The sequence below is a fragment of the Doryrhamphus excisus genome, chromosome 9, assembly GCF_030265055.1.
Source record: "Doryrhamphus excisus isolate RoL2022-K1 chromosome 9, RoL_Dexc_1.0, whole genome shotgun sequence".
In the NCBI taxonomy this organism is placed as follows: Eukaryota; Metazoa; Chordata; class Actinopteri; order Syngnathiformes; family Syngnathidae; genus Doryrhamphus; species Doryrhamphus excisus.
This window is the reverse complement of record NC_080474.1, coordinates 18169746-18197263: the sequence shown is the minus strand read 5'-3', so window position 1 is coordinate 18197263 and position 27518 is coordinate 18169746. Positions and strand designations below refer to the sequence as shown.

Below are 27518 nucleotides of genomic sequence, written 5' to 3'. Positions count from 1 at the left end.
CCTCCACAGCGCTGTAAGAGACTCATTGCAAGTTATCACAAACACTTGATTGCGGTTGTTGCTGCTAAGGGTGGCCCAACCACTTTTTCCACACAGGTTATTAAGGTTTGGATTTTTTTTCCTCCCTTAATAATAAAAACTTTCACTTAAAAACTGCATTCTGCAGACTTTAAGGTGTGGCAAACATGCAAAAATAAAATAAGTGCATCAAACATATGAGACAGGTAATATAATTGCTTTCTATTTAATTAATAGAAACCACCAGTTGATATAAAATGTTAATGAAATAAAAAAAAAAAAGTTGAAGTTTGACTTCATTAACTTGACAATGCACACGTTAAGACAGTATAAAGGCTTTACAGGCAAACTTACAGTACAGGCCTCCACAGGTGGTGGGGGGAGGGGTGATATTGAGGGCCCACCTCGGCGTCACTTACAGAAGACGTGTTCATCATTTGTTCTTTTTTTTTTAACGTTTGTCACTGAAGCTAAAAAAAAAAGGAACAAAACGTATAGAGCAAGTACATCATTCAGCACAGTGATATGCTAAGATGGCGGCCGCACAACATTCGTCTCTGCTGAATGAGTCCAGCTAAGAAAAAAAAAAGCTGCAGCGACTAAAAGCAAGAAGGTCATATTTCTACTAACTTGTTCAGAAGAGCAGAAAAAACAAAAATGTCAGGTAACAGCCAGCTCCTAGATTGGGATTGTAATATTTTTAACGTCCTATTTCCAAGACCTGTGGCCGTTTCAGAAGAGCCCCGGTAAGCCATCTTTGGATGCCAAAATGTGTCCCGCCAAGTCTTTAAAATAAATATATAGGCCTGTGCCGCTATAAGGGCACGCAAGCAGACAGAGTACACTCCACCCTCTCAAAGGCTTTTTAGTCCAAGAAGTATTCCAAATGGTGCTACTACTACTACCTGCACCAGGCACGCTCAAATGTCTGTTTTCATTTTGTCCACGGAGCTGTTGATCTTTGTCAGAGTCTTTTTGATGCGCAGCGCCGTTAATCTGGCAGACGGGTTCTGGTACCAGCACTCCTTCATCAGTTTTGCCATGGAGATTAAAGTCTGAAAAATAAAAATGTATGCGTTAAATGTGGAGGAATACTCATTTGGATCACTATAATAGGCTGAAATAAGCTGCATGGTGGTTGAATGGTTAGCGAGCAGGCCTCACAGCTAGGAGATCCAAGTTCAATTCCACCCTCGACCATCTCTTTGTGGAGTTTTCATGCGTGGGTTTTCTCCGGGTACTCCGGTTTCCTCCCACATTCCAAAAACATGCTAGGTTAATTGGCCACTCCAATGATATTATGATATATATTTGATATGATATTATATTCATAACATGGACACATATTTCTTTCCTTTTTCTGTCGCATTGTAACGCAAGTTAATGTTGGAAATGACAAAAGTTTAAACTTTTAACTTTAACTTTAGAATAATCTAGAGTAGTGGTTCTCACGCAGGCCCCACAGCTTGGAGACCCGAGTTCGATTCCACCCTCGGCCATCTCTGTGTGGAGTTTGCATGTTCTCCCAGTGCATGCGTGGCTTTTCTCCGGGTACTCCAGTTTCCTCCGACATATTAAAAACATGCTAGGTTAATTGGCCACTCCAATGATATTATGATATATATTTGATATGATATTATATTCATAACATGTACACATATTTATTTCCTTTTTCTGTGCATTGTAACACAAGTTAATGTTGGAAATGACAAAAGTTTAAACTTTTAACTTTAACTTTAGAATAATCTAGAATAGTGGTTCTCACGCAGGCCTCACAGCTAGGAGACTCAAGTTCGATTCCACCCTCGGCCATCTCTGTGTGGAGTTTGCATGTTCTCCCCGTGCATGCGTGGGTTTTCACCGGGTACTCCGGTTTCCTCCCACATTCCAAAAACATGCTAGGTTAATTGGCGACTCCAAATTGTCCATAGGTATGAATGTGAGTGTGAATGGTTGTTTGTCTATATGTGCCCTGTGATTGGCTGGCCACCAGTCCAGTGTGTGTCGCCCTAAAACAGCTGGGATAGGCTTACCCTCGTAAGGATAAGCGATAGAAAATGAATGAATGAATGAATAATCTTGAAACAATATTATTTTGGAGTATTCCACTATCACACTTCAAGGTTCTTGGCAAGGAACATGGTGACAAAGCGAGCGTGACAATGAGGGGCTGTGAGTATTTAACATGTCGTGCCTGTAAAAACATTTTTTTTTTTTAGCCTATTGTTGTCAAAACGTTGTCGTGTTGAATACGGTGACTTCCATGGCTGGAGGAGGATTAGCTGTCCGCCTGCACAACAGCAATAAAAGTCTAAAAAGCTGCAAGATTCCAACCAAATACAAGTAAAAACAGCAAAACATCAAAAAGAAACCAGCTTAAAAACTAATAAAAATTCAAAAAAAGATGGAATGGTTAAACAGCACATTACAGCAGAGTGTTTTCAGAATCCTTAAAAAGCCTTTTTGAGGACAACTCACTGTGTCTGAGAACCATCTGTTGGGTATGTTAGGTCTCTGCTGGTCCACACAAACCACCTTCTTCATATCCTCAAAACTGGGATCGCTTGGGACGGCGTCGTGAAAGGGCGGCTTGTAGTCCTCCACGATGCCTACAGAGAGAGAGAGCACATGACTAACTCACGTGTACACCAACGGAAAAATACTAAATAAAAACATGCAGTAAAAATGTAAGGTCGTTGTGCCTGATTTCATACTTCAATTGTTGCTCCGAGCTTGGTTATTGATTTACTGTCATAAAACCATTAAGCGGGAAGGTTTAAGAGTTCTCCACAAAGCACATCCACCAGGACTAAGATCGTGGTAGAGATGTTTTAAAGATAAAGATAGTAGTAAAGATGGTTATATGGTCTAATGAGTTTATTTGACGTTGTCCTGCAGTGATGGGTGCATCATGTGCTCCGTCGGGAGCATCAGGGTCGGGCTATGAATCAACTGAAAAGTCTTATACGATATATGGGCTGCAATTCTGATATTGCCAAGAAAACAACAAAATCAACATCAAGTTAACTCAGTCAACAACAATTGACAGACAATAATAACTCCACAATAACATTCATTCATTCATTTTCTACCACTTATCCTCACAAGAGTCGCGGCGGGTGCTGGAGCCTATCCCAGCTGTCTTTGGGCGAGAAGCAGGCCAGCCAATCACAGGTCACGTATAGACAAACAACCATTCACACTCACATTCATACCTATGGACAATTTGGAGTCGCCAATTAACCTAGCATGTTTTTGGAATGTGGGAGAAAACCGGAGTACCCGGAGAAAACCCACACATGCACGGGGAGAACATGCAAACTCCATACAGAGATGGCCGAGGGTGGGGAAAGACAAAATAGAAAGCCAAAAAGTTACCACTTCCACACAAAATAGGAGGAGAACTCATTCATTCTTTCATTTTCTACCACTTATCCTCACAAGGGTCGCGGGGGTGCTGGAACCTATCCCAGCTGTCTTCGGGCGAGAGGCGGGGTACACCCTGGACTGGTGGCCAGCCAATCACAGGGCACATATAGACAAACAACCATTCACACTCACATTCATGCCTATGGATAATTTGGAGTCGCCAATTAACCTAGCATGTTTATACCCGGAGAAAACCCACACATGCACGGGGAGAACATGCAAACTCCACACAGAGATAACCGAGGGTGGGATTGAACTCGAGTCTCCTAGCTGTGAAGCATGTGCGCTAACCACTCGTACACCGTGCAGCCACTCCATAATAACAGATTATGGCAAATTCCACCATATTAACTCATTCAATACCAAGGATGTATTTAAGTTTTTAGGGTTTTTTTGTGCAAGAGGCAAAATGAAGAAGTGTACTTGATAAGAGCTCGGCATGTATCTTTTACATGTAAAAGCACACTTGATGTGGAAGAGTATGAAGGTTATGTATTGTAGGGACATTTTAATACACGCACACACGCAGTTTAGTTCCAAATAGGAAAACTGTAAATAGTTCATGGTGTTATATTTGCAAATAATTATGTATTTTTTGGTATTGTTTATGTTGTGGTATAGTTGTTTTAGTTGTATTTGAGGAGTCACAAAAGCAAAAACATTGTGACAAAGTAAAGGTTATACTTGAAATGTATCTTTTCTTTCCAGACACTCCGAATTGTGTATTTAAACAACCACGTGGTATTTCTTAATGCAAGTTGCATTACACATGTCTGAAACAAATAAACCATCCCCTACCAATCAATAGAAAAAGATAACCAATGGCCCAAAACTGAAGAACCAGATTACAGACCATTGCTGACAGTCCTCCTGGCGATCTCCCACAAAACGAGGCCCAGGGCCCAAATGTCCACCCTCTTGTAGGACTCGAAGCAGTCCATCTGGATGGAGTCGTCGAGCACCTCAGGGGCCATGTAGCGTTTGGTGCCTACTTTGGGGTTGTTCCCTACGTCCAGCTCGTTGGTGTCTTGAAAATGCATGACGGCCAGACCTGGTGAGAAGACACACACACACACAAAAAACAGCATTTCAAGCTGTTGTTGTAAACAGGATGTACGCCTACACGGGAACACCTTGCCCTGAAAATAGACAACTGCCGCCATGATGATGGCGTCATCCGCTGTAGGCTTTAATGCATTAAACCGTAACCATGTCAGGCCTGTCATGAAGTCCGAGCTAGCACCTAAATTAAGTTCTCTTCTATTGAGCAATTGGAACATTGGTGTTAGATAAAGTGCACTCCCAATGTGTTTACAGCCAAGGCACAGGAGGAACATTCGCCAGTGGTTGTTTCTCCCGGATTAGAAACAAATAAGGCTAAGCAGGTAGACGAGAGGACCGATATTAGATTTATCTTCTTCGCTACACGGAATAAATAAAATCCAATTATTAAGCCATCAGCTCCCGAGTGGTAAAAACCCCCATGTCAGACATGTTCGTATTCTTACCGAGGTCAGCAATGCAACATTGTCCGTTCTTTTTAACTAGTATATTTTTGCTCTTGAGGTCCCGGTGGGCAATGGCCGGCTTGCCCTGAGTGCCGAAGATCTCCACGTGAAGATGAGCCAGGCCGCTGGCGATGGAAAGCGCCATGCGGAGGCAGCTGTACGCATCCAAGGTGCTGAGCTGAAGGTAGTCGTACAGGGAGCCCATCTCGTGGTAGTGGGTGATCAGCCATAGCTGCGTGCTGGAGTTCCTGGAGGTCATGTCGGAGGCGATGAAGCCTGAGGGAGGAGGTGAGAGGCAGACACAATTAGTGCAAATTATGGTTTTCATTCCAGTTGAACATGCATCAGATTACAATTGAATGCATCACATAATCAGTTCACAGTTCCACATGTCCAAAAGGAGTAGGAAGAAGCAAAGCTTATTAAATCCTATACCTCCATCTGGTACTTTTACAATCAGTAACAATCAGTTACATTTGTTCACTTCCTGCTTTCCTAATTTAGTTAAAGTTTTTTTTGGTATGATGTTGAGAAGTTTAAGCTGCCCGTTCGTAGGCATCGGCATTATGTTCTACCTACCCAGGATGTTTTCGTGCCTCAGCAGCACCGTGTTGTAGATCTCAGTTTCTCTGAACCAGGACTTCTCATCTCTGGAGGAGAAGATCTTGACAGCGACACTCTCTCCTTGCCACTGGCCTCTCCACACTTCACCGTAGCGGCCCTTACCTAAGCATGGAGGGGGCATCAATGTAAGTAAAAGAGAACTGATAGACCCGTTAGAATGAACATCCATTATGGAGACTGTAATTCTACACATAATAAAAGGGTGAAAATGTGACAAAACACCCCTATTGGGTACATGTTGACATGGTTAATTATAAAATGTAATTAACTGATCACAATTAATGCTTTAATTTGACAGCCACACACAACACTACTTGATTTTTTTGTAAGGCACATTCATTCAAACTCAAATGAGAATCACACACAAACTAGTCCATTTGCCTTTGTATCATTCAGTGGGCTCGAGTTCCCAAACAAATACTCCCACACATTGGTGACTCGGTCTAGTCACGTTATTAATACACTACGATGTAGTTCTTTACTAACTAACACAGTTACACCACATGTCTGTGCTTTTTTTATTGAGTAGAGATGCAAAATAATCCACCATATTTCTTCAACTGATGTAGATGATTTGGGGCCTGTTTTCCAACCAAATTATATTTTTATTTTTCACACCAACAATTTACACCACTGCCCTTCATTTGATGGCTGTGTTTATAAATGTATCATATAATAAGTTATGAATGAAAATATTATTAAAAGCAGAGGGCGTTTCAAAGTTTTAGCAGATACCGAGTTGAGATTTCAACTTTGGGACAAAGTAAACAGCAATTAGTGTGTGCTGCAGTGCCGTAAGCAAAAAAACGCGTATTCTTTATTGATTTTTCAACGCTTGTGAGATTCTTCTGTACTTTTCTCGGGTGTGTGTTCCCCCCCCAACTGTACTGACACAAAGGTCTCATTAAAAAGAATGAGCCGGCTGCATGTTCTTACAAGGGGCTAATGTCAATAACAATAGAGAGCTTCAAGTGGACACTCACCCACACACTCGTTGAGAGTGATTTGTCGAGCAACAGTCCTCTGAACTAGAAACGGGAGTCCGGAACCACTTCCTGAGGTGCAAGAATGATCCAGCAAATCCTAGGAAAAACAAACATTTTTATTCAAGTGATAACATTGGAAGTGGGCTTGAAGGATTTTATAAATGTGCAATAAATCTATTGTATAAGTGTATTGGGTGCTTTAAATTCCATCTAATCCAAGGGTTAGACTCCAAATCAGGCACAACATTTAATTTTACTTTTAAACCTTTATTTTGGAATTTAGCGACAAGACATGTAGTACCGAAAGCCGACACTCGAGGGCAGTGCTGAGTTAACGACGGCAGGAAATCCAAAAGCAGCCAAGTGGGAAGGGGAGGAAGAACACAACATGGAAGGGTGACGCCTCATATAAACAGATTTATTATGTATGAGGTGTCTGAGAGACAACATGAATTGTCAGAGGGAGAATTTTATAGCCTATAAATAATAATTGTTTGTTATGCGTGAAATAGGATGCAATCAGGAGATGGCAATTCTCGTTTACAAAAACGTGACTCAGCATGCATAGAAGTCATGGAGCTGGCAAATTTTGAGTAAATATGGGTACACACCTAACCTATAGATATGATACACTATATTTCTCATACAGGGCCAGAGAGTGTTTGATTTACTCAACTAGCAGGTATTTATTAGAGGTAAGGCGTACGTATCTAAAAGCCTCATCTTGGTGGATATCAGACATACTTTTGAAATTAAACAAATGTATTAAATCCCACATGTTTCACAGCCAGTAAAGCTTTTGTTTAGCACCGCCAAACACAGTTTTATGATGCTTACATAAACATTTTGTGACTCCAGATTGGAACATCTCATGGCCAAATGTTTTGAAGTAAAATAGCTGTAAACCTGAGCCAAAATCAACGGCGTCACTGCGTCACGCTGTTTATAGACATGAATGCTCCGATTGGTCAACGTGTACTGTATTAAATATCAGTAGGATCATGTGGGTTTGTGTAGTATAAACTTCAGAAAGAGAAATATACAAAGTACGCACACAAAATGGATGCCGCAGTCTATTTTGTTAAGGAGCTGGCCACTGCTCGGCAAGATTACAGACTAGGTGGGCCAGTGAATGCGCGACTCCACCTAAACTCTGGATCAGTTTAAGTGAAACCTCAAAACAAACTGCACGGTGTAAAAGTTCACAACGGCTGGCAAAGCGAGGACATACACTGTATCCCACTGGGCATCCTCTAACTGTATCATAATCTATGTTCTTTGTAGTATAAATATTAGAGAATACGTGGGGATTCATCTGTTCATGGTGTTCTTCCATCCATCCATTTTCTACCGCTTATCCTCAAGAGGGTGCCGGGTGGTGCTGGAGCCTATCCCAGCTGTCTTTAAAATGCATAAATGTGTCTCCCAAAAAGAAGAAAAAACAAACACTTTTTATGACTTCTCTAGGGGACAATACTATATATAAAAAATACTATATAAAAATGAAACTAGTACAGTGATTTAAAAAGAAAGTGGTTTGGTGGCGCTATCTGCAGCTATGAATCCAGCAGAGGCCGCTGTTACACATTTTGTAAGTAAATACTGTAAACCGCATGCCTGTAAAAGTGTGTAAAACAAGTGTGTAAAACTGAATTTAAAATACCTTAAATATGCCTCTCACAGTTATGAGTTATTGCAATGTGTAATACATTTCCACCTCATTATGTAATAATTGTGTTAATAAATGCGTTTTGAAGCTTTAAAGTATTATTGCCAATGTTTTTTTAGACCAAATAAACCATTCATTCATTCTCTGATCTCTGTGCAGAGTTCACACGTTTGGTCCGTATTGGCCCGCGTGGGTTTTTTCTCCGACTACTACGACTTCCTCTCACATTCCAAAACATGCCCATTACATTAATTGGTGACTCCATAGTTGTGAGTGTGAAAACTTGTTTGTCTATATGTGCCCTGCCATTGACCAGATATAGTTCATATCATCAAGTCAAGAATCCTCGTTGTCTAAGGCTGCATGAGTTCTGCCTGCACTGGGGAGCTGCGGTTTCAATTAGGGGACATTCTGAAACAGAGCATGATCTCTTCCTCTTGTGAAAGCAAGGCAGTATTCCAACATGATAAAGAGCCCAAAGACGCCTTTAAGATGACAAATGACAAAAAGGAGCTACACAAGAAGGTATTAGCAGCCTCTGACACTCACCGCCAATGTGCTCTCCCCAACGTTGGACGCTATAAGGCCGTCGATGGTTCCGTATTCAGCATCCCGAGACGTTAGTCTTTCCATCTGGTTGTTGTGGATGCGTCTGAACACCAGGATGGCGATAGCCGAGAGGATTACGAGGACAAGTATGGGCGCCACGATGACAACAGCCAGCATGGTCACGCTGTAGCTAGAGAGCTCGTCGGCTGCAAGGGGGGAAAAGTAACAGTCAAGTCAGCGGAACTTAAAATACGTAAAATATGCTATCACATAATGAGCCCGTAAACAAAGACTAAGGCTAAAAAAAACACAATATAAGAGCATAGAAAATGTTTTTATGACTATTACCATTATTAGAACCTTACAGATATGCATATAGCAATGTCAATACATTACTCGATAACTAAAATAATCAATGGCTGCAGCCCTAATACTGTATGTTTTTTGTGCTCCATCTATGTGCCACCACACATGTGAAAGGTCCATTATATAGACCGGTCTGCAGCACTCTCTCTGGGGGGAAAACCACTCAAGAGTTTGGGGGTGCTTGCAGTACACACAACACAGCTACTCACACAACTTATCTCCACAAGCCAGGATAACTGACCACCATTCACACTTCCCAACATTCCAAGGGGAAAGGCCACTCAACTCCGCCTTTATCACCAGACAAAGATTCCCTTCTCCTAACTTACATAATCAACTCTTTCTACAAAACACGCACACTACCGACCCTCAAAAATGCAAACTAGATGACATCAATCACTGTCTCCAAATGATTCAAAGACTAATTAAATATTACAATATGAAAGCAGCAGAGGAGGAAAACAGCAGGACACAACTGCCCTGCATTTAGTCGTCTGGCTCGCCCACTCTCCCAGGTGGCTTCAACCGTTTAAGCTAACGTCAGACAGCTCTGACAGCGTCTGAGAGGAGTCGACCGTGACTAAGTAATATTCAAGACCCCCCCCCCCCCCCCCTTCTTGTTGCTCACAGTCTGCCGCATTTCTTTTCCAAAGGGTGACAGGGGTGAGGCCCCACAGAGAGATGTGGCATGAGGAATTTATGCCACCTTGACTCACACACATTCAGGGCTCGAGGCTAACTTTTTGGACTTTGAGCACAAAAATTTTTTGGAGGAGTGCAAGCACAAAATTTAAGAGTGCACGCCACAATGCTAGCGCTCGTATTTGGTTAGGTGTCAAGTTATTAAGTAATCACCTTCTCCCTGAAAAACAAACACTAATCTTGTACCAAATTCTGTGCTTTTAATTTGACATTGTTGGAAGTTACTTTTCTGAGACTATTGTTTGGTGCAATCAAATCGGGATAAACGCAGGAGAATAAAATGGAATGGAAGTGAAATAACCGTGTGGCACATTCATTCATTCATTTCCTCACGAGGGTCGCGGGGGTGCTGGAGCCTATCCCAGCTGTCTTCGGGCAAACTTGTGACCTTGTGACTCGGAATATAGATCTCTGGTATTTTAGGGCTGAAGAGGAATTAATCCATAAATCTTGATGGTAGAATTCCGTTCACTGAAAAGGATTTCCACAGATCAGCTGCTGTCACTCATTACATGGAGCGTTAGCACTTATGGAACAATTATTTCATTTATAATGTTAAAATGTGACTTATTGTCTTATTGTCCTATAAAATTTTGTGAAATGTGGAAAATATGTAATTTACAGTATAAAAAGTATTTTTTTTTAATTTTTTAGTTTATTTCGAACATAAAAAACATCCAAATTCATTCATTCATTTTCTGCCGCTTAGGTACATCCTGGACTGGTCGCCAGCCAATCACAGGGCACATATAGACAAACAACCATTCACACTCACATTCATACCTATGGACAATTTGGAGTGGCCAATTAACCTAGCATGTTTTTGGAATGTGGGAGGAAAACGGAGTACCCGGAGAAAACCCACGCATGCACAGGGAGAACATGCAAACTCCACACAGAGATGGCCGAGGGTGGAATTGAACCCTGGTCTCCTAGCTGTGAGGTCTGGGTGCTAACCACTCGACCGCCGTGCGGCACATCTACACTAAAATCTTGGCAAGAAAAGTTAAGATGGCTTAATATTAACAGTGGTTAACTTCTTTTTGCACTTGATTCAAACGAATTGGCGGTCTACCAGCATCTCAACAAAACAGGCTGTTTGCTACCGTAGCATACAGTAACATATCTGATCCACGACACCTTTTCATACTCTTTGTTGTGGCACCAAGGGTGACGCTATAAATGGTTAACTGTTGACAAAGAATCTACCATTCTTCTCCATCGGGAAAACAGAGGTAAGAAAGAACATGACTCTATAGCCTGGTGGAAACGTGATCAGTACTTCAATGCCGCTGAGACAAAGAGAAAAAGAGTACAAGAAGGACAGCGCAGGCATGATGAGAAGTATAGTATCTCACCTTTGACAGGAAGCTGCACTGTGCTGTTCAGGTTGCAAAGGTGCCCGAAGCAGCATTCCACAATCTGGTCTCTCGAAGGCGGGGTCTTGCAGGTCATCGTGCGCTGCTCGTAGACATTAAAGCAACCTTTCTGGTACATCAGGGAGCCACCGTTGACTGTCAGAGATGAGAAACACTGGCTTCCCAAGCAGCGATTCCCCGTGGCACACGAGCTGCCCTCACATACGCATTCGTGCTTCTCTTTGACAAGGGGCTTCACTTCCTCTATAAAAAATATATAATAAAATGTTTTATTATTATTACTTGTGCATCATAATGATCATGTTGGGCACATCGTGAACTCTAAAAGGGAGATTGTTAAAATTGTGATTGACAGTTACAGTTTTTATTTTTTTTACATAACACAAGGTGTCGGCATGATGCAGTGCTGTTTGACACAGCTACTGTATTGTACTGTATTGTATCTGCAGTGTACAAAGGCACCTTTCTCCGGAGCTTGCACAGTGACGTTCATGTTACACAGATGGCCCTGGCAGCACTTGACAACGTGGGACGGTGAGGGCGGCGTGGCGCAGGTGGCTCGGCCCACGTCGTCGTCCCTCAGGCAGCCCTTCTGTTGGACAGCCGCGCCATCGATCACCTTCAGAGAGGAAAAGCAATGCTGGCCGGCGCAGCGCTGACCGGGTTCACAAGCAGGGCCTTCACAAATGCACTCCTGCTCTCTGAGGACTGGTCTGCCGGCGGACATTGCTACATCTGATGAAGAAGCATAAGGGGAGAACCATTTTAGCAATATCATTACTAACCGAGTATAGTAACTGCCATTCAATTAGCAATGACAAGAGAGAAAAAGCTCTTTGCAGACCACAGTTACCAGTTCTGTATTTACAACCAAACAACAAATTACAGCCGTTAGATTACTTTCAAGGCTATTATACATACTGAGCAGAGAAAAAATAGGATACTATGGCGTTGTAATTGTCTCACATGACTGTAAATGACATTTGTGGTGTCCCCATGATTAAGAAGACATGCCATGTAATGTGGTAAGTAATAGTTGTATAATCATTAGCCAAATGCTCAATGACTTATGGACAGTTAGTTGCTTAGTGCCCCTGCAAAGACATCTTCCTTGATGGTGTTTTGATGGTGTCAAATTATACCGACGTGCTTGTCAGTGCCCTAAATTTCTGCACGAAAGTTCATCTTTATTCTATGTAAACGCTTATGAGTGTGGTAAGAGTGCGACCATATTTGTATTTGTCAGAAAAATAACACAGGCAACACAGTTGTGGAAGAGTTTTTCCACTATAGCTCACCTTTAACGTTTGGCTCCAGAGACACGTTCATGTTGCACAAATCTCCAAAGCAGCACTCCACTATACGCTCCGGAGTCGGTAGGATCCCACACTTCGGCGACCCTTCTTGATTACCAACAATGCATCCCTTCTGATGCACCAAAGTCCCGTTTAGTAAGGAGAGGGATGTGAAGCACTGCAGGCCAAAACACCGGTTGCCATTGCTGCATGATGACCCGTCGTCACATATGCATTCAGTGCTTCCCACGTTGCTTTCATCTATATGGAAAACAGACATTTTACATTGTTTATCAGGGACTTTTAAATATGCATCTGTCTTTTTTTTTTTTTTTTTTTAAACACAATTTTCACTGCATTCTGAATGTGCAGACTACCGCAGTTGTCGAAAATAACAGCGCGACAGCAGATTAGACAGACTGAGAAGGGTGTGGAGAGAAAGAGACGTGGTTGAATGATCAGTCTGTGCATGTAAGATGCTGGAGGGACGCAGAGACAGACACAGAGCCCGAGACTGTGTGTGTTTACTCAAAAACCCAGTATCTATAGTTAGCCAGACCTCTACATTAAAGTAGATAATGCCTTTTAATCCTGATAGAAGAACCCCTCCCTTCGTCCCTTTACAGACAGTCTGTCTTAAATCTCATGTGAAAAGCTGTGTAGCTGTGTGTTTGGGCTGGAAGACTGGAGGGGAATCCCTTACCTTGCAAGCTAGCGCAGGCGGGGACCAAAGCAATCAAAGTCAAAAGAAACATCTGGCCAGCTGTCATTGTGAACCTGGATGGGGAGGAAATACAAAGAAAACAATTAATGGATGCTCAAAATATACTACAGATACATGAGTGCGTATGAGAGCGTTCCACGACTAGTTTGTGACCATTTTGCAGAGGGGCACCTTTTCTTGTTTTCAGCAAAGGGAGTCAAAACCAAGTTTAAAAAATGCTCAAGTAAAGTGGGACTCGTGCCTTCCCGTTGTCCTGGCAACAAGGCATGAGTGGCAAGCAATGGGGAGACTGGTGCTCTCCTATTGGCTGCCTGGGTCCGTGCACGAGTGTGTGTTGATGTGTGTTGGAGGGACAGGCTGTTTGCCACTGAGGGGAGAGGAGCAGACAGACGTGAGAGAAGAAAGAGGCGGAGTGGGGAGCATTAGCGTGGGTTCCCAAATAGTGTCCTCTTTGGAGGGCTGCAGACTGTCTAATCCTTCAATATTTAATGCGGCTGTAGTAACGTCCACATACGGCTAACACTTGTTTGTCTTCCCCTTTCCACTCCTACTCACTAGCCTTTTTTATATATAAAGATGATATGGATTTTTGTACAAACATCATAGCCTGCAGCAAGCCGGGGTTATGCCACACTAAGCATCAGGACTGTTAGCTGGGAAGAATGTTTGTACTGCCAGACACCTTTAACTCCACCCGCTCCAAGCCTCCGTGCCCGTCTTCCAGACAAATGATTAAGCACATAATGTTAGCATTGGCTTACCAGCTGCGTCTGTGTGGGCCGCTCGCATAGACCGCATGCTGTTCCTTTAATCAGAACACAAAACACGGATAATCGGTCTGCTCCCCAGTTGGACCGGGAGAAGAGGGGGCACACAATGGGCAGGAGGTGCAAAAAGGAGGTATAGCCAAGGGGCAACCGGGGGACAGTAGGTCAGACGAGGGGTGGCGAATGGGGTCAGTGTGGGCTACTGTCATGTGGGGGACAAAAGAGGTGTCTGGTGTCAATGCCCGTGGGGAAGAGGGACACCTTCCTGCGGCAGAAGGGAGACACGGGGACAAGCAGGTGTCTCAACATGCGGTGATTAAACAAATAGAACCCAGCTTTGCAAATTTGGAAATATTTTCTGTTTTTCATAACTTCACGAAACGATGCAGCGATTGGCTTATGTTGGTCACCTAGGGAAAAATATAAATTCACGAGGCATTCTAAAAATCGATTAGAAAAGAATCCCTGTTTATTGAAGCTGACGAGTCAGTCTAAACTACTTTGCTGTCTGACAGGTTGAAGTTGAACTACATCAACACAGCATTCTTTATTACTGCTTAAAATTAATCTACGGCATTGAATCAGGGGTTGACGACATTTGCTCACAATTTTTTCCTCTCCATATTCAAATCAAGCCTCATGTCTACTTCAGCTGCTTTATATGGAGTTATAACACATATAGACAGAGCACAACAATGTGACTCACTCACAACTGACAGATCTACGTATCACTCACCTCCATCAGTGAGTGAGCTAAGTAGCGCGTGGCAGACATCTCTTAAAGACCCCAATTAGTGCACGATACTGATTTGATGTATTTTTGTTTACATTTACAACTGAATAAACTTAATGGGGCATTGAATTTTCCTGCATAAACTTTAGAAAACCAGTGATCCAGGAGTGTGTACAGATTATTTGAGCACATAATATTTACCTTGTATATATTTCTATTTATTCCGCTCATTTTGAATGAGCACTGGCTGCACCGTGGAGAAGACCAGAGTTCAATTCCACCCTCGGCCATCTCTCTGTGCGGAGTTTGCATGTTCTCCCTGTGCATGCGTGGGTTTTCTCCGGGTACTCCGGTTTCCTCCCACATTCCAAAAACATGCTAGGTTAATCGGCGACTCCAAATTGTCCATAGGTATGAATGTGAGTGTGAATGGTTGTTTGTCTATATGTGCCCTGTGATTGGCTGGCGACCAGTCCGGCGTGTACCCCGTCTCTCGCCCGAAGACAGCTGGGATAGGCTCCAGCACCCCCGCGACCCTCGTGAGGAAAAAGCGGTAGAAAATGAATGAATGAATGAATGAATATTTCTATTTATTCCGCTCATTTTGAAAGAGCACTGGATGCACCGCGGAGAAGACCAGAGTTCAATTCCACCCTCGGCCATCTCTCTGTGTGAGGTTTGCATGTTCTCCCCGTGCATGCGTGAGTTTTCTCCGGGAACTCCGGTTTCCTCCCACATTCCAAAAAAACATGCTAGGTTAATTGGTGACTCCAAATTGTCCATAGGTATGAATGTGAGTGTGAATGGTTGTTTGTCTATATGTGACCTGTGATTGGCTGGCGACCAGCTGGGATAGGCTCCAGCAGGAGGATAAGAATGAATTTTGAATGAGCAGCAAAAATAGACACTACACACATGGGGCATGGCTATCTGGATACTTATTTCATCAAGTTAGCAAGTTGATATTTTAAATCTCCCCAGGAGATTCAGGACGTTTCTGGCAGAGAAGAATTAGGATTAGACAACTGGTGTGTGTGTGTGTGTGTGTGTGTGTGTCTCATAGCCATCTATCCTGGTGTATTGACTTCTCGAGAGGAGCTCCGTAACGAGTGTGTTCACAGACGTGACATGATGCCATGGGTGTGCTCTCATTTCCCCTCACTATCTGTCTCACTTGGCATCTTGTCTTACATCTCCTCTGCTGCTTTATCCTCGTGTGGCTGCATACCTGAAAACGTCAGAATGGGAACTGAAAATGGTTTTCCATGCTTACGGGACAAACCAAACTTCCAGAGTCATTGAAAATGATCATAACAACAGAAGGTGAAAGTGGATAAAAATATGGTAGATTAAAGGTATTCCAAGATGTCTGTTGTGTTGACATACAATAGATACGGTACTGTACAGTCCAAACATCCAGGTCCTCTATCAAACACCCAAAGATATACTACACAAAAAAACACGTGTAAGTATGTTCAGGTTGATTCTTTCTGAGGGTTAATCCAAAATCAAGAACCACTTATTTCATTGCCATAGCCGTTTTTCTGCGATCCCACTTCAAAGGATGTCAAGATAACCACTGCTTCTACGAGCTGTAAGTGGTTTGATAGAGATACTTAAACATGTCAGTAAAAAAAAAAAGGAAAAGTACCGAAAAGGAGACATTCAGGCTGCTATGATGATTTAACAAAGTCAGAAATGAATTTAGATGAAACGTCACAAGCCACAGTTTTCATCTTTTAGGGGTGAATTTCTTGTTATTTTGCTGTTATGTATTCAGGTCAGGAAGATGGTCGGAATGACAAACAGTATAATGTATGACAAGCAATGGTGTTGCAGGGAGGGGGTTGAGGGACGGGAGGGGGCGGCGGATCGGACGCCCTGCAGGAGCTGCTGAGTCATCATGCTGGCAAAAGAGGGAGACGGGAGGCGCAATCTGCGTCTGAGCTGGCAGCCTGGCACAGTTACCATGGCACAAATAGACCGGCCAGTGAGGAAACTGCAGCAAACTGCAGGGAGGCGAGTCAAGAGGCAGTCAGAGACTGAAGCAATGCGGAGCCCTGCTGTTTGCAGACCCGCAGCCGTAATGTCAGCATGTCATCGGGGGGAAGCACAGATGGTTGACTTCTTGCTGGACGCCATGCAGACGTAAGGGTTAAATCCCTCTGCTTTGCAGCAGCGCTGCTTTATATTGAAGATAAAGCTCACTTCAAGTAGATCATGACAAATTATCAATATTATAAGAGAATGTCAGGCCAACCTATTTAAGACAGTCCTTCGGGGCAGTGCCATCTGGGTCACCGCTCATCTCTAGTGGAAGTGGATACTGTTGTGTTGCTTGTTTTTGGCTCACGGCCGCCATACACAAAATGAGACCTTGGCCGTGCTGTGAGGTCACTGCATCTCAACACTGCAAAAACAGTTTCTCAGTCATAATGCGGCATCGGTCTTACCTTAACCTTGATTAGGACAATGTCAGTGAAAGCCCATCAATAGGACAGTTGTGAAAATAATAAAAAAAGGAAATAAAGTCTGCTTTCAAATGTGCATACTTGACACACACACCACACTTGACTCCTTCTCCTTCCTCTATTTGATTAATCTAATAATCGGTTTATATATTTCATCCCTCAATGTCATATTTTAGGTGTCACCAACACAACCAACAAGCCCCCCGCGACAATATGAGCCGCCCATTCAGGTTCAGTTAATGTGAGCACACTAGAAAGAAATGCATTAAAACCAGCACATTCAGTTGGTTTGGGTTAAAATAAGCTATGAAAATAAATGTGGCAAAATTGAGTGGCCATTTTAATTATGCAAGAGCACCTGAAAAGCATTAGACCACTGTTTAACTTAGTCCATTTTAATGCCGCTTATCCTCACTAGGGTCGCGTGTACGCTGGAGCCTATCCCAGCTGTTTTTGGGCAAGAGGCGGGGTACACTCTAGACTGGTTGAGTTTGCTAGCCTTGAAATATTGCTTTCCTCATCTCTCTCTGCAAAACATCTTGACAAGAAGGACCGTTTGTGTGGGGAAATATTTCCCTGGCGGACCAATCGTCTTGTAGGAATGTCATCGCAAACTCTAACCCCCTCCCGAACTAAACGTTTTAATATGGTGACGTGAAACACCAGAGAAAGTTGGCGGAAATGTGTGTCATATAAAATATCTTACATTACAATTGGAATTGCATTGGTGACTACATCTTCCTTAACCACAAGCATGGGCATTATAATTCATTGAGGATTTTGTAGAAATGTTTGCAGTGACTAACATCTGCTTTGACGCAAAGTGTGGACTATTTATTATTAAATTACATTGTATTGCTTTTGATAAGGTGTACTTGCATCATTATGCCATATATTATCAATCCATTCATCCATCTATCCATCTTCTACCGTTTCTACCGAGGTCAGGTCGCGGGGTCAGCAACCTAAGCAGGGAAGCCCCAGACTTCCCTCTCCCGAGCCAATTTGTCCAGCTCCTCCCTGCGAATCCCCGAGGCCTTCTACCGGTCAGACATGCTCTGAACACCTTCCCTCCGTATAATATCATTTCATAAATGAAAAATACCGGCAATAATTTGTAGGACAAAAAAAAATGTGATCATCAACAGAATTTTCCCTTCACTGGAATTCATTCAGTTGTGGATCCACAAAAAGCTAAAGAAAAATCTAACCCAAAAAATCTAACTTCAAGGCACTTTGACTTTAGAGGTTCTACTGTATCTAATTTATGAGTGAACTGCCTCAATTACACAATATTACACAATAGTACTTTAATATTACTACCACCAATGTTAATAGTAAGGTTGACCCTCTCTTGACACGTGTTCTCAACTGGAATTGTGTTGGTGAAAGTATAGCTGTGCTGACTAGATAGAAAAGCTCATTAACCTTTGGAAACTCACCTCCCTGGCCGAGGGCCTCGACAAACAAGGGATAAAACAGCTCCTTCTGTGGCCCCCCCGAGATGAGTTTGTGGAAATCTGCAGAGGCCTCTAAGGTCGCGGGGCCTTTTCAGTATCTTAGCAGCTGCCTCGATTTTCAATGCGAGGAATGAAATCATGACTTTTCCATCCTGCTCGTGTCCAGTTTACATTGGCACAAGCAACAGCATTTAGACTGTGACCCAAAATCATGGACTTGTGCACACATAAACCTAAGTAATGCCCCAAGGGCTTCAACACATGGATGTTTTTGGTGCATATGCAGTACAGCTTACTGTGACGCATTAAGTCGTTTGGGTCATAGATCCAAAAGTTTATACAGCACAGTGATTAAGACGCCGTTAACGAGTGGTCTATGCAATGGTCGCCATAGCGATTAGACTTTTCACACAGCCATCAAAACATTAAAACCACCAATTCAAACACACTCTTTATGGCCCTCCACAGTCTTTGCCAACGCAGGAATGCACAAACACTCCAAAAGAGCAGCTCACAGAGCTCCTTGGCCTGGAGCGATGCTCTTCTCAAAAGGAAACCTTGATTTGTGTCCCAATGCAACCTTTTGGCAAAATGTCTTCTTGTCAAACAGGCAAATAGGGCAAACAGAGCAGAGAGAACTGAGAGTTGAAGCAATAATTAGCCTTGATTCTTGGCTCAGTCTGAAGACTTGTAGAAATCAGAGGACTTCTGACCCGCTCTCAAACTCTTCACCACCGTGATGATAATCACTCAGCAAACAGCAACAAAGCAATACATGTGTCAACAGTACTATGCTCTGCAGAGGGAACGCATGGTCTCAGCATCCTTTAAACCACTGGCCGGCTTTTATTGCACAGACTTCCCACGACTTTCAAAGTTGAAAGCCCAGAAGATCATAGTACCTTCAGAGGTACTACGGCTTGTCACTGATGTGGCATGTTAGTTACCCCCAGTCTTTCAAAGACACCCAGCATTTGGTTAACAATCAATTTTTTATTAAATAATGCATGGAAACAGGGGGAGTTCACAGAGAATTTTATTTTTTAGGAAATCCAACCGTTGTAGTGCATGTAAACGTACCGACTGTAGATCTTGGGAGCCCATATAGTGGCCCCAGCGCAGACACACTAGTGTTGACTGAAAGCCTACTGTCTGACAGTGTAAAGGACGTGAAAGCTTGTATGTGGGTTAATGGAATATTAACATTTCACAGTGTGTATTGGAATCAGATGTTGCAATGCATATTTAGGGCTCTGAAATTTTTATGTTGTCTGCATTGCAGAATTTGCCAATAAAAACAATAAGGGCAGAATTGTGCAGAAATTGACAATGTGAATAAAATGTTGTTATTGTGAGAAGGTTTATGTTCTCCACACATACCGTATTTTCCGGACTATAAGTCACACTTTTGTTCATAGGTTGGCTGTTCCTGCGACTTATACTCCAGAGCGACTTATAAATGCAAAAAATATTTATGTTACATAAACACTGGACACCTTTTCTGTTCATGTTTATTTTTTGTGTAGCTGAATAACCATTGTGTTAGCATATCTTACACCTATTCCGTCTGTTCTCTATTCTTTTATTAATGTTAGAACCTGCCTTCCAAGAAGATGTAATGTCTGTTTTGGTCAAGTAGTTTGGAAAATAAATAACCCGCAAAAAATTCAACATGACTGTGTCCATGCTGTGTTTTCATGGCACAATCAGGTAGAGGCTGGCTGCAGGCTTCCAAAGTGGTGCACACACACCGGGATTGTGGAGGCGCGCTCCAGCCGCAAGCATCTTGTGACCGATTGTTGAGCAAATGCACAACGATAGAACCACTTTATCTGTCGTTTTTCTTAATGTGTGTCAGAGTGAATATACAAGGACAGCACTTACATCACAGCACAGAAATTTAATCTTACCTGAAGTTAGCAAAGTTACATTTCGGAAAATACTAGGCAAAATTGACTCATTGATTCACTTTTAACTTAACAGAACATTAACAGTTGGCAAATTGATTAAATTCTTGGGTGTGCAAAAATAAAAAATAAAGGAGCAACTACCAGAACAAAGACAGACAAAACATTTCCCCCCATGAAGCTAAGCAATAAGACAAGAGCAGTGAAGCAAGTGAAACATCCTTCCGATGTGTATTGCAGAGTATTTCTAGCGCAGAGGAGAGGAGCCAAAGGCACTGCAGATCTATGTTTGAGTGCATCTGTGCAGACAGTAGCCTCTCATCCTTACCCCTGTCTCCACTGCTCTTCATCCGCATTTAAAAAACACAGAAAATGCGATCAATATGTCTGTGCACAGCCACCAGAAGGGTAGAGGGACAGATTGGGAAAAGAGACCAGAATCAGGCGGAAAAGAGTGTTTTTATCTCTTCCCCCTGGTTCATATTTTCACTGTTGAGACTGCAGCACTGTAAGTCTCAGACAGCTCATCTTGTTGCAATGTGTTTGGGCTGAAATTATGTATTAAAAAAAAAAGCTTGGGGATTTTTTTTTTGACTAAAAATAACACTGCAGACAGAAGGCCTCTTTTCTAAAAAAGCTGGACTCAAGTATAGAACTGAGACAAATTCAACCCACATGCTGTGTTCCTGTGGAGCCTGATGGGTCCTTCTGATGCCAGGTCCATTGCTTGGCAAACTTTCTGGCATGTCAGCATATATTCTATACAAACACACTGGCAACACATGTGCACTCATGTACACATCGGCTGCAGCCAGACACATGTGGGACTGAAATAAAGGCTGTTGTATTGACCTACTCCACCTTCTTATCCTACACACACACACATGCACGATCGCACACACACACACAGACCACCAACCCACACTCCTCCTACTTCCTCTAGTGACATGGAAGAGTGATGGGACCCAGACTCTCGCTCAGACTTGAAGTCTATCTTAGTCACATAACTGCGGTTCTCTTGTTAATGACAGACTGTGTAACCTGATTCTGCCCACGCACACACACACACACATATGTGCACGCACACACACACACAACCCCAACCCCCATCACTCTCAGGGTTTCTGGAGCCAACCACTTCCCCTTCACTAGCATATTGTTCCTACCCAAAACTGAAGGCTACTTCTGACAGTCAAGTTACTCAACACACAAAACATCATTCATCATTGGTTTGAAACCAAACTCCGCCCACACTCCAAACAAGGCACATTTGCATTCTGCTATTTTTGTTATTACACGCTGTGGAAGACCGTTGCTGGAGACAGCCAAAGTAAGGGTATGTTTACAAGACGACAACCTCAAATAGAGCTGCAATAACCTGTTGGCGATGCCGTAATATACATGCCAGACCAGTACATGATGCTATTACTTTGTAAAGTCATGTGACTATTTCATATATTTCCAAAAACTTTGCTCGAGAAAGGACAAAGACGACAAAACTGTTTTCATTTCATGACTGCTTTGACTGAACAACATAATAGTACATATTTGCCACAAAAGAAGCACTCACATTGAAACTGTAAAGCTGTCATTTAAAAAAATATATTTTTTATTACATTATTAAACAATTCCAATTTGGTGTTTACATTAGACATTTATGTTAGTATTATATGCAAATGGGCAACATTGTCTTGTTTGTTTGGCTTCATTTTGTGCAGCGGGTTACGTGCGTCAATTTTTTTTTTTTTAAATCTTGATGTTTCATGCTTTCCAAGGAAGTGCGCATTGATTTTAAAGATAACGTACACATGATTATACATCTATAATTCACAATATTGACAAACAGGGGCATTATAATGCACCACCAAGTCAGCTGTGGTTGCCTTTTCAGGCTTATGATTGGATCAAATGTGCATGACATTGTTTTTATGTGGATATGCATTTTTTTTTAATTATTCAGCTTGTGTGGCATGGGCAAAATATGCACATTTGTGTAGTCATTGCTGTGTGAATTCAATAATTTTTAAGGATGTCGCGATCTGATATTGAAATTGAGCCGTATCAGAACAAAAGCAATATGTGATTATATCAGCTTGCATCTGAAATCTATTATTATTGGGACTTTGATACAAGCAATTGATTCCAGACACCTCAGAAGATTCATCCAAGTAAAATAGTAAATAAATAATTATGACACACAGATTCAATGTGCAACATTAGAGCACCAATGCAGGTAAATGTATGCATAACACACGGGGGAAGAAAATCAATATGATTATAGAGCTGTCCAAATGAGATATGCAATAAAAAAACATCTTCTATTGTCCTCTATTGTCAGACGAGTCTCTACCCTACCCCAGCCCAGCCGGTTTGTCAGACAACCTGTTATCAGGCTACCATCAGGCAGCCTCGATGATGCAAGCCACTGAACACACCAAGCACACAGACCAGGAGAGATATGGGTTAGTTTAGTTCACATCATCAACCACCAAAAGACCCCTCAAATGCCATCACAGGCTCCTACAGTATGAACATGTGGAGGCATGATGGTGGCAAGGACCTTCTTAAAAGGGTTGCAGGAATACAAAATGCTGATTTAATTACCAAACTGCAACGGCGGAGGTTGAGTCGAAGGCCACGGCCCACTGCAGAAGAATATGATGTCATTTGTACTTGGACATCTGTGTTTTATCATCACACATTTCTGACAAAGTACATGTTTGCATATGAAATGTATCTGCATTTGAATTAAAAGCAATACTGTCACATTTGTTATATATGAATATTAAATACACACCATGAAACATTGTGTACCCTGTGAGTGTTATAACACCTACATGAAGTGAAAATGGAAAAACGGTCCCACCCCTTGGTAGTTCAAACAACTTTCATTCTTTTGGGATGATTTTATTTTTTTTTGGGTGTGCCTGCAGAAATATTTGTCCATCTGTGAGGAGCTACGACAGGGTGCGCTAGTTCATCCCAAAGCGGTTTGATGTGGTTGAGGTCAGGGCTCTCAGCCAAATTCTTCCACACCATGTTCTAGAGGGACAAAGTCATGCTGGAACAGAAAATGGCCCTCCCTAAACTGTTCCTGCAAAGCTGGAAGCATTGAATTATCATAAATGCTTTGCTAAAATTGAGAATTTGGGTTGTGTACTGCACACATTGCTGCATTTCCAATGGCTTTATTAAGAAGTGGTAAAACACAACACTGAAACAGTTGCAAGACACAGCCGCACTAGCATGCTCTGCTAAACTAAGCTAACCCACTAAGCTTCCACTGACGCTTGCTGATGGGTAGGAGATAAGTTTCCGAGTTTTTTTCCACCGACTTCGACATGTTTGTTTAGTTCAGGAAGGGACCGGTTAGTGTGTACACTAAAATTGAGCAGTTCCCTCAAACGTTCCTTCTCCTCACAATGAAAATTATGATTCAATACAATTCACATTATGTCAATTTCCATGAGATTCCGGGACATCCAATCACACCTACTGTCTTTCTGAGGTAGGGCTATCGGATTTTCCGTCATAAAGACAATACCATATGCTGCAATATTGTAATAAGTTACACTCGACAATATGTTTATGCCTGGGGGAAAGAGAAGAGTGGATGTATGGAACAAGACGCTGTGTAGCGATTATCACTCGTAAAAACACAACTAAGAAAGTGCAATCAAATTCATACATTATTTTTACCATCTGAAAAAATACACGACTGTTTAATTGCAAATAAATTAACACTAAATTAACACAAATTTTATCTTGCCATAAGTTTTATTCTGCATTTTAATTAAAAATTATTGTGAGATTAATCAAACCTTTGATAAAAAATTTGCAATCTGGTTTTTGATTGTCTCACCTCAACATTATTGTAATATTTCTGACCAGTGTAGAATACCATGTATCACCACAGTGTCTTTGAATGTATCTTCTGAGTGCCTAATATTTGCATTTTAATTCACGTAGCCATTTTTATTAAGGGTGTTCAATATATTCTGATATTGTCCAACTCTCAATTTCCGATATAGATATCAGCTGATACTGAGATGTGTAACATGACATATCTCCTGTAGTGGAATGAACACATATGTGATGTATATAACATTTTTAAAATATTGTTTTTCATGATCGGGAAACAAATCTGATGTCGGTTTTATTTTTCTACACAGAACAAGATGAAAAATAAATAAACAAATCAAGAATAAAGAAAATCAATCAATCAGTAATAAATAAATATAATAATAATAAAACGGCAAATAATAAAAACTTAAGAAACCACATATAGTTGGTGGGTAGACAAATTATTTTTTTCAGATTAAAATGAACAAAGCATTATTAGAGCCCTGTAGACATGACAAAACACGACTATAGTCACATTTATACTCTTTTTATTTACAACATATTGCGCAACTGCAGGGTCTTGAGACACATGCTAACTCGCAAACTAGAGAGCTAGCGACCTAAACGATAGCCTTCAAGTTATTTCCTTTAAACTTAAAAAGCCAAAAACTTACCACTTCCACACGGATAGGGAGGATAACTATTAACAGTTATTTAACCTTTAACATGAACATTAATCAAACGTAATAATTTTTTCTGGGTACATGATACCATACAGCATCCATATCAAACTTGCGCGGGCCGCACTAACATTAAACTTTCATATCAAGGCGGAGGGCCTCAAACTAGTGCCCTGCGGGCCACATTTGGCCCGCGGGACGCGTGTTTGAGACCCCTGCTGTAAGCCAACCTATGAAAAAAAGTGCAACTTATAGTCCAGAAAATACAGTAATACATTCTTCAAAAACTATGATTTGAACAGCAAAGTTGTGAGGATCACTATACTGCAGGTTCTCAATAGTATTTCAAAACAAGAGGGTGGCATGACAGGAAATAATTGAAAATGACTGCATTACACTCAACGCTGACAACCATCCAGGAACTGACTGTGTGGATTATTTCGGATTATTACGCTTATGCTGCATGCCCGCCTGTTTTTGTGTCTCCTGTTGTCAAAATTGTCCCCCTGAAGCGGACCCACTTAAATAGGCGTGTGTGTGTGTAGTACCGGGGAGTTGCCAATGGAAAAAAGCATCAAACCAAGCCAAGGTACCAATCAATGCACTGGAGAATTCAAGACACACCCAAATTTACTGTTTAAATAATTGATTAAGAGGTTTGTCGATATAGTGAAGCTATAAGAATGAATGTCGGGCTGTCAAAGGCTTAAAAGCCATGCATCAGATGTGTAATCAAGTATGAATACAATCAAGTAATCCCCAGACAAACTTGATTAATAAGTGCGCCTGTGGAGGGCAGGGAAGGGGTTAGCAGCAAGGATCTAGCTGTTGATTCGAGCACTTTGGTGTGTGAGACATTGCAGTTCACACGTCTTTTAATCAGCACAATTATCTCCCTGACTTGTTACAGCTAGAATTAACACCTCCATTCATTAAGTTGCATGCCTTTGATCATCACCAGTGCAATCTTAATCTTATGGCCTGTATATGCTTTTATTGGACTGTGCTGCAAAAAAACAAACACTCATGATATTGTGCAGTTTTTTGCATAAAGGCTGCAAAATGTACCCCCATCCACCTCACTAAAATCATGAGCTGCTTCTTCTTCTTCTTCCTCCCCCTCCTCCTCCTCCATCACTGCAGGACTGCGATTGTGATGTTAAAAAAGTGCCCAGCGTGGGATGATGACACACAGACACACACACACACACAAAATCACGCAGAGCGACCCTCCCAGTGAAGTGTTTGCATGACAATACACTTGCAAGTCGCAACTTGTTGTCATGGTTTAAAGCTGGACTATGAAATTATAGCGATGGAAAAAAAAACATGCTTTTCTGCAAGTTGTTCCGCCCAAGGGAGTCAACAATTACACTAATATATCTGCCAGAAAGCAAAAATAATAACATGCTGAATCACGTATGAAGAGAATCATGTTTTAACAGGTCAACATTTTAAGCGAAGAAAACCCAAGAAGGGAACATTCTTAAAAGCTCCTCACAGAGCCCTCCCCAAAAACTTCCAACACACGCAATAATGTTGTTAAATTAAAACTTATATTCCAGTCGACACTCACCTATTTGGAGTTATTAATTCAAAGTGCTTCAGAAGGAGGTCTTCTTCCTGAAGGACTCTTCCATCTCCTTGAGGTTTCACCCACAATAGCACGTCTTGTTCTCCAAAGTCAGTCCGAGACGCTGCGGCTACATGGCGCTAACATTTTTTTTCCAAGCGTTGCTTCGTAAAGAGTCACACTTTCACCTCGCCTCTCTGTTTCGAAAGCGACAAACTATGGACATTTTTGTTTTTAGATCACCTCTATTTAGCAGCGCCGTCTGGACTTCTCAACTGAGAAGGCGGCGCAACGACGGTGGGGGGAAAAGATACTAAGCGGGACTGACTAAAGCAGGAAGTTGCTAGCAACTCAGTTACCCACAATGCGCAGTGGCGTCGGTATGGGGTTTCCGGTTAGCACTTTCAAAATAAAACAACACAGGAAATAAAGAAATACAAGTATATAAATTAATTACTGTATCGTGTCATTAAATGGAATATATTTTCCTCTAAAAATATATGATTGTCAGCATTAATCCTTAATTTATTATATAATTAAGTTTTTATTATTGTTAAATTAATACCATACTTGGCCCGCTGGACTGCAAGGAAAACGTCCAGCAGCAAATTCAGAATGATGTGAGGGTGTGTGCTCGCTAGAGGGCGCTGTTGTACTGAATCATATTCGGTAAATGCTTTTCAGGTTGAAACGTTTAATGTTGTTTTTGACATGCAGATATTTCTTACACAGCTTAAAGGTTTTGGTGCCTCCATTCTCTTTCATTGTTTAATCATATTATTACTATTAATTTGACATTTTAATACCTGTTGACTGTATTAGCAGATGAGGTTAA

The 27518-nt window shown here is 41.8% G+C and overlaps 1 protein-coding gene across 1 annotated transcript; it reads right to left on the bottom strand.

Moving 5' to 3' along the window:
* Positions 1–228: 228 nt before the first annotated feature.
* Positions 229–27013, bottom strand: LOC131135941 (activin receptor type-1-like). The gene is made up of 12 exons (XM_058082366.1): positions 26687–27013; positions 13229–13302; positions 12529–12786; positions 11693–11965; positions 11210–11473; positions 8784–8989; positions 6563–6662; positions 5535–5681; positions 4956–5231; positions 4301–4498; positions 2497–2627; positions 229–1073 (listed from the first exon to the last, which is right to left on the bottom strand). The coding sequence occupies exons 2-12, from the start codon at positions 13293–13295 to the stop codon at positions 939–941; spliced, it is 2055 nt and encodes a 684-aa protein (XP_057938349.1). The 5' UTR covers positions 13296–13302; positions 26687–27013; the 3' UTR covers positions 229–938.
* Between the last annotated feature and the right edge of the window lie 505 nt (positions 27014–27518).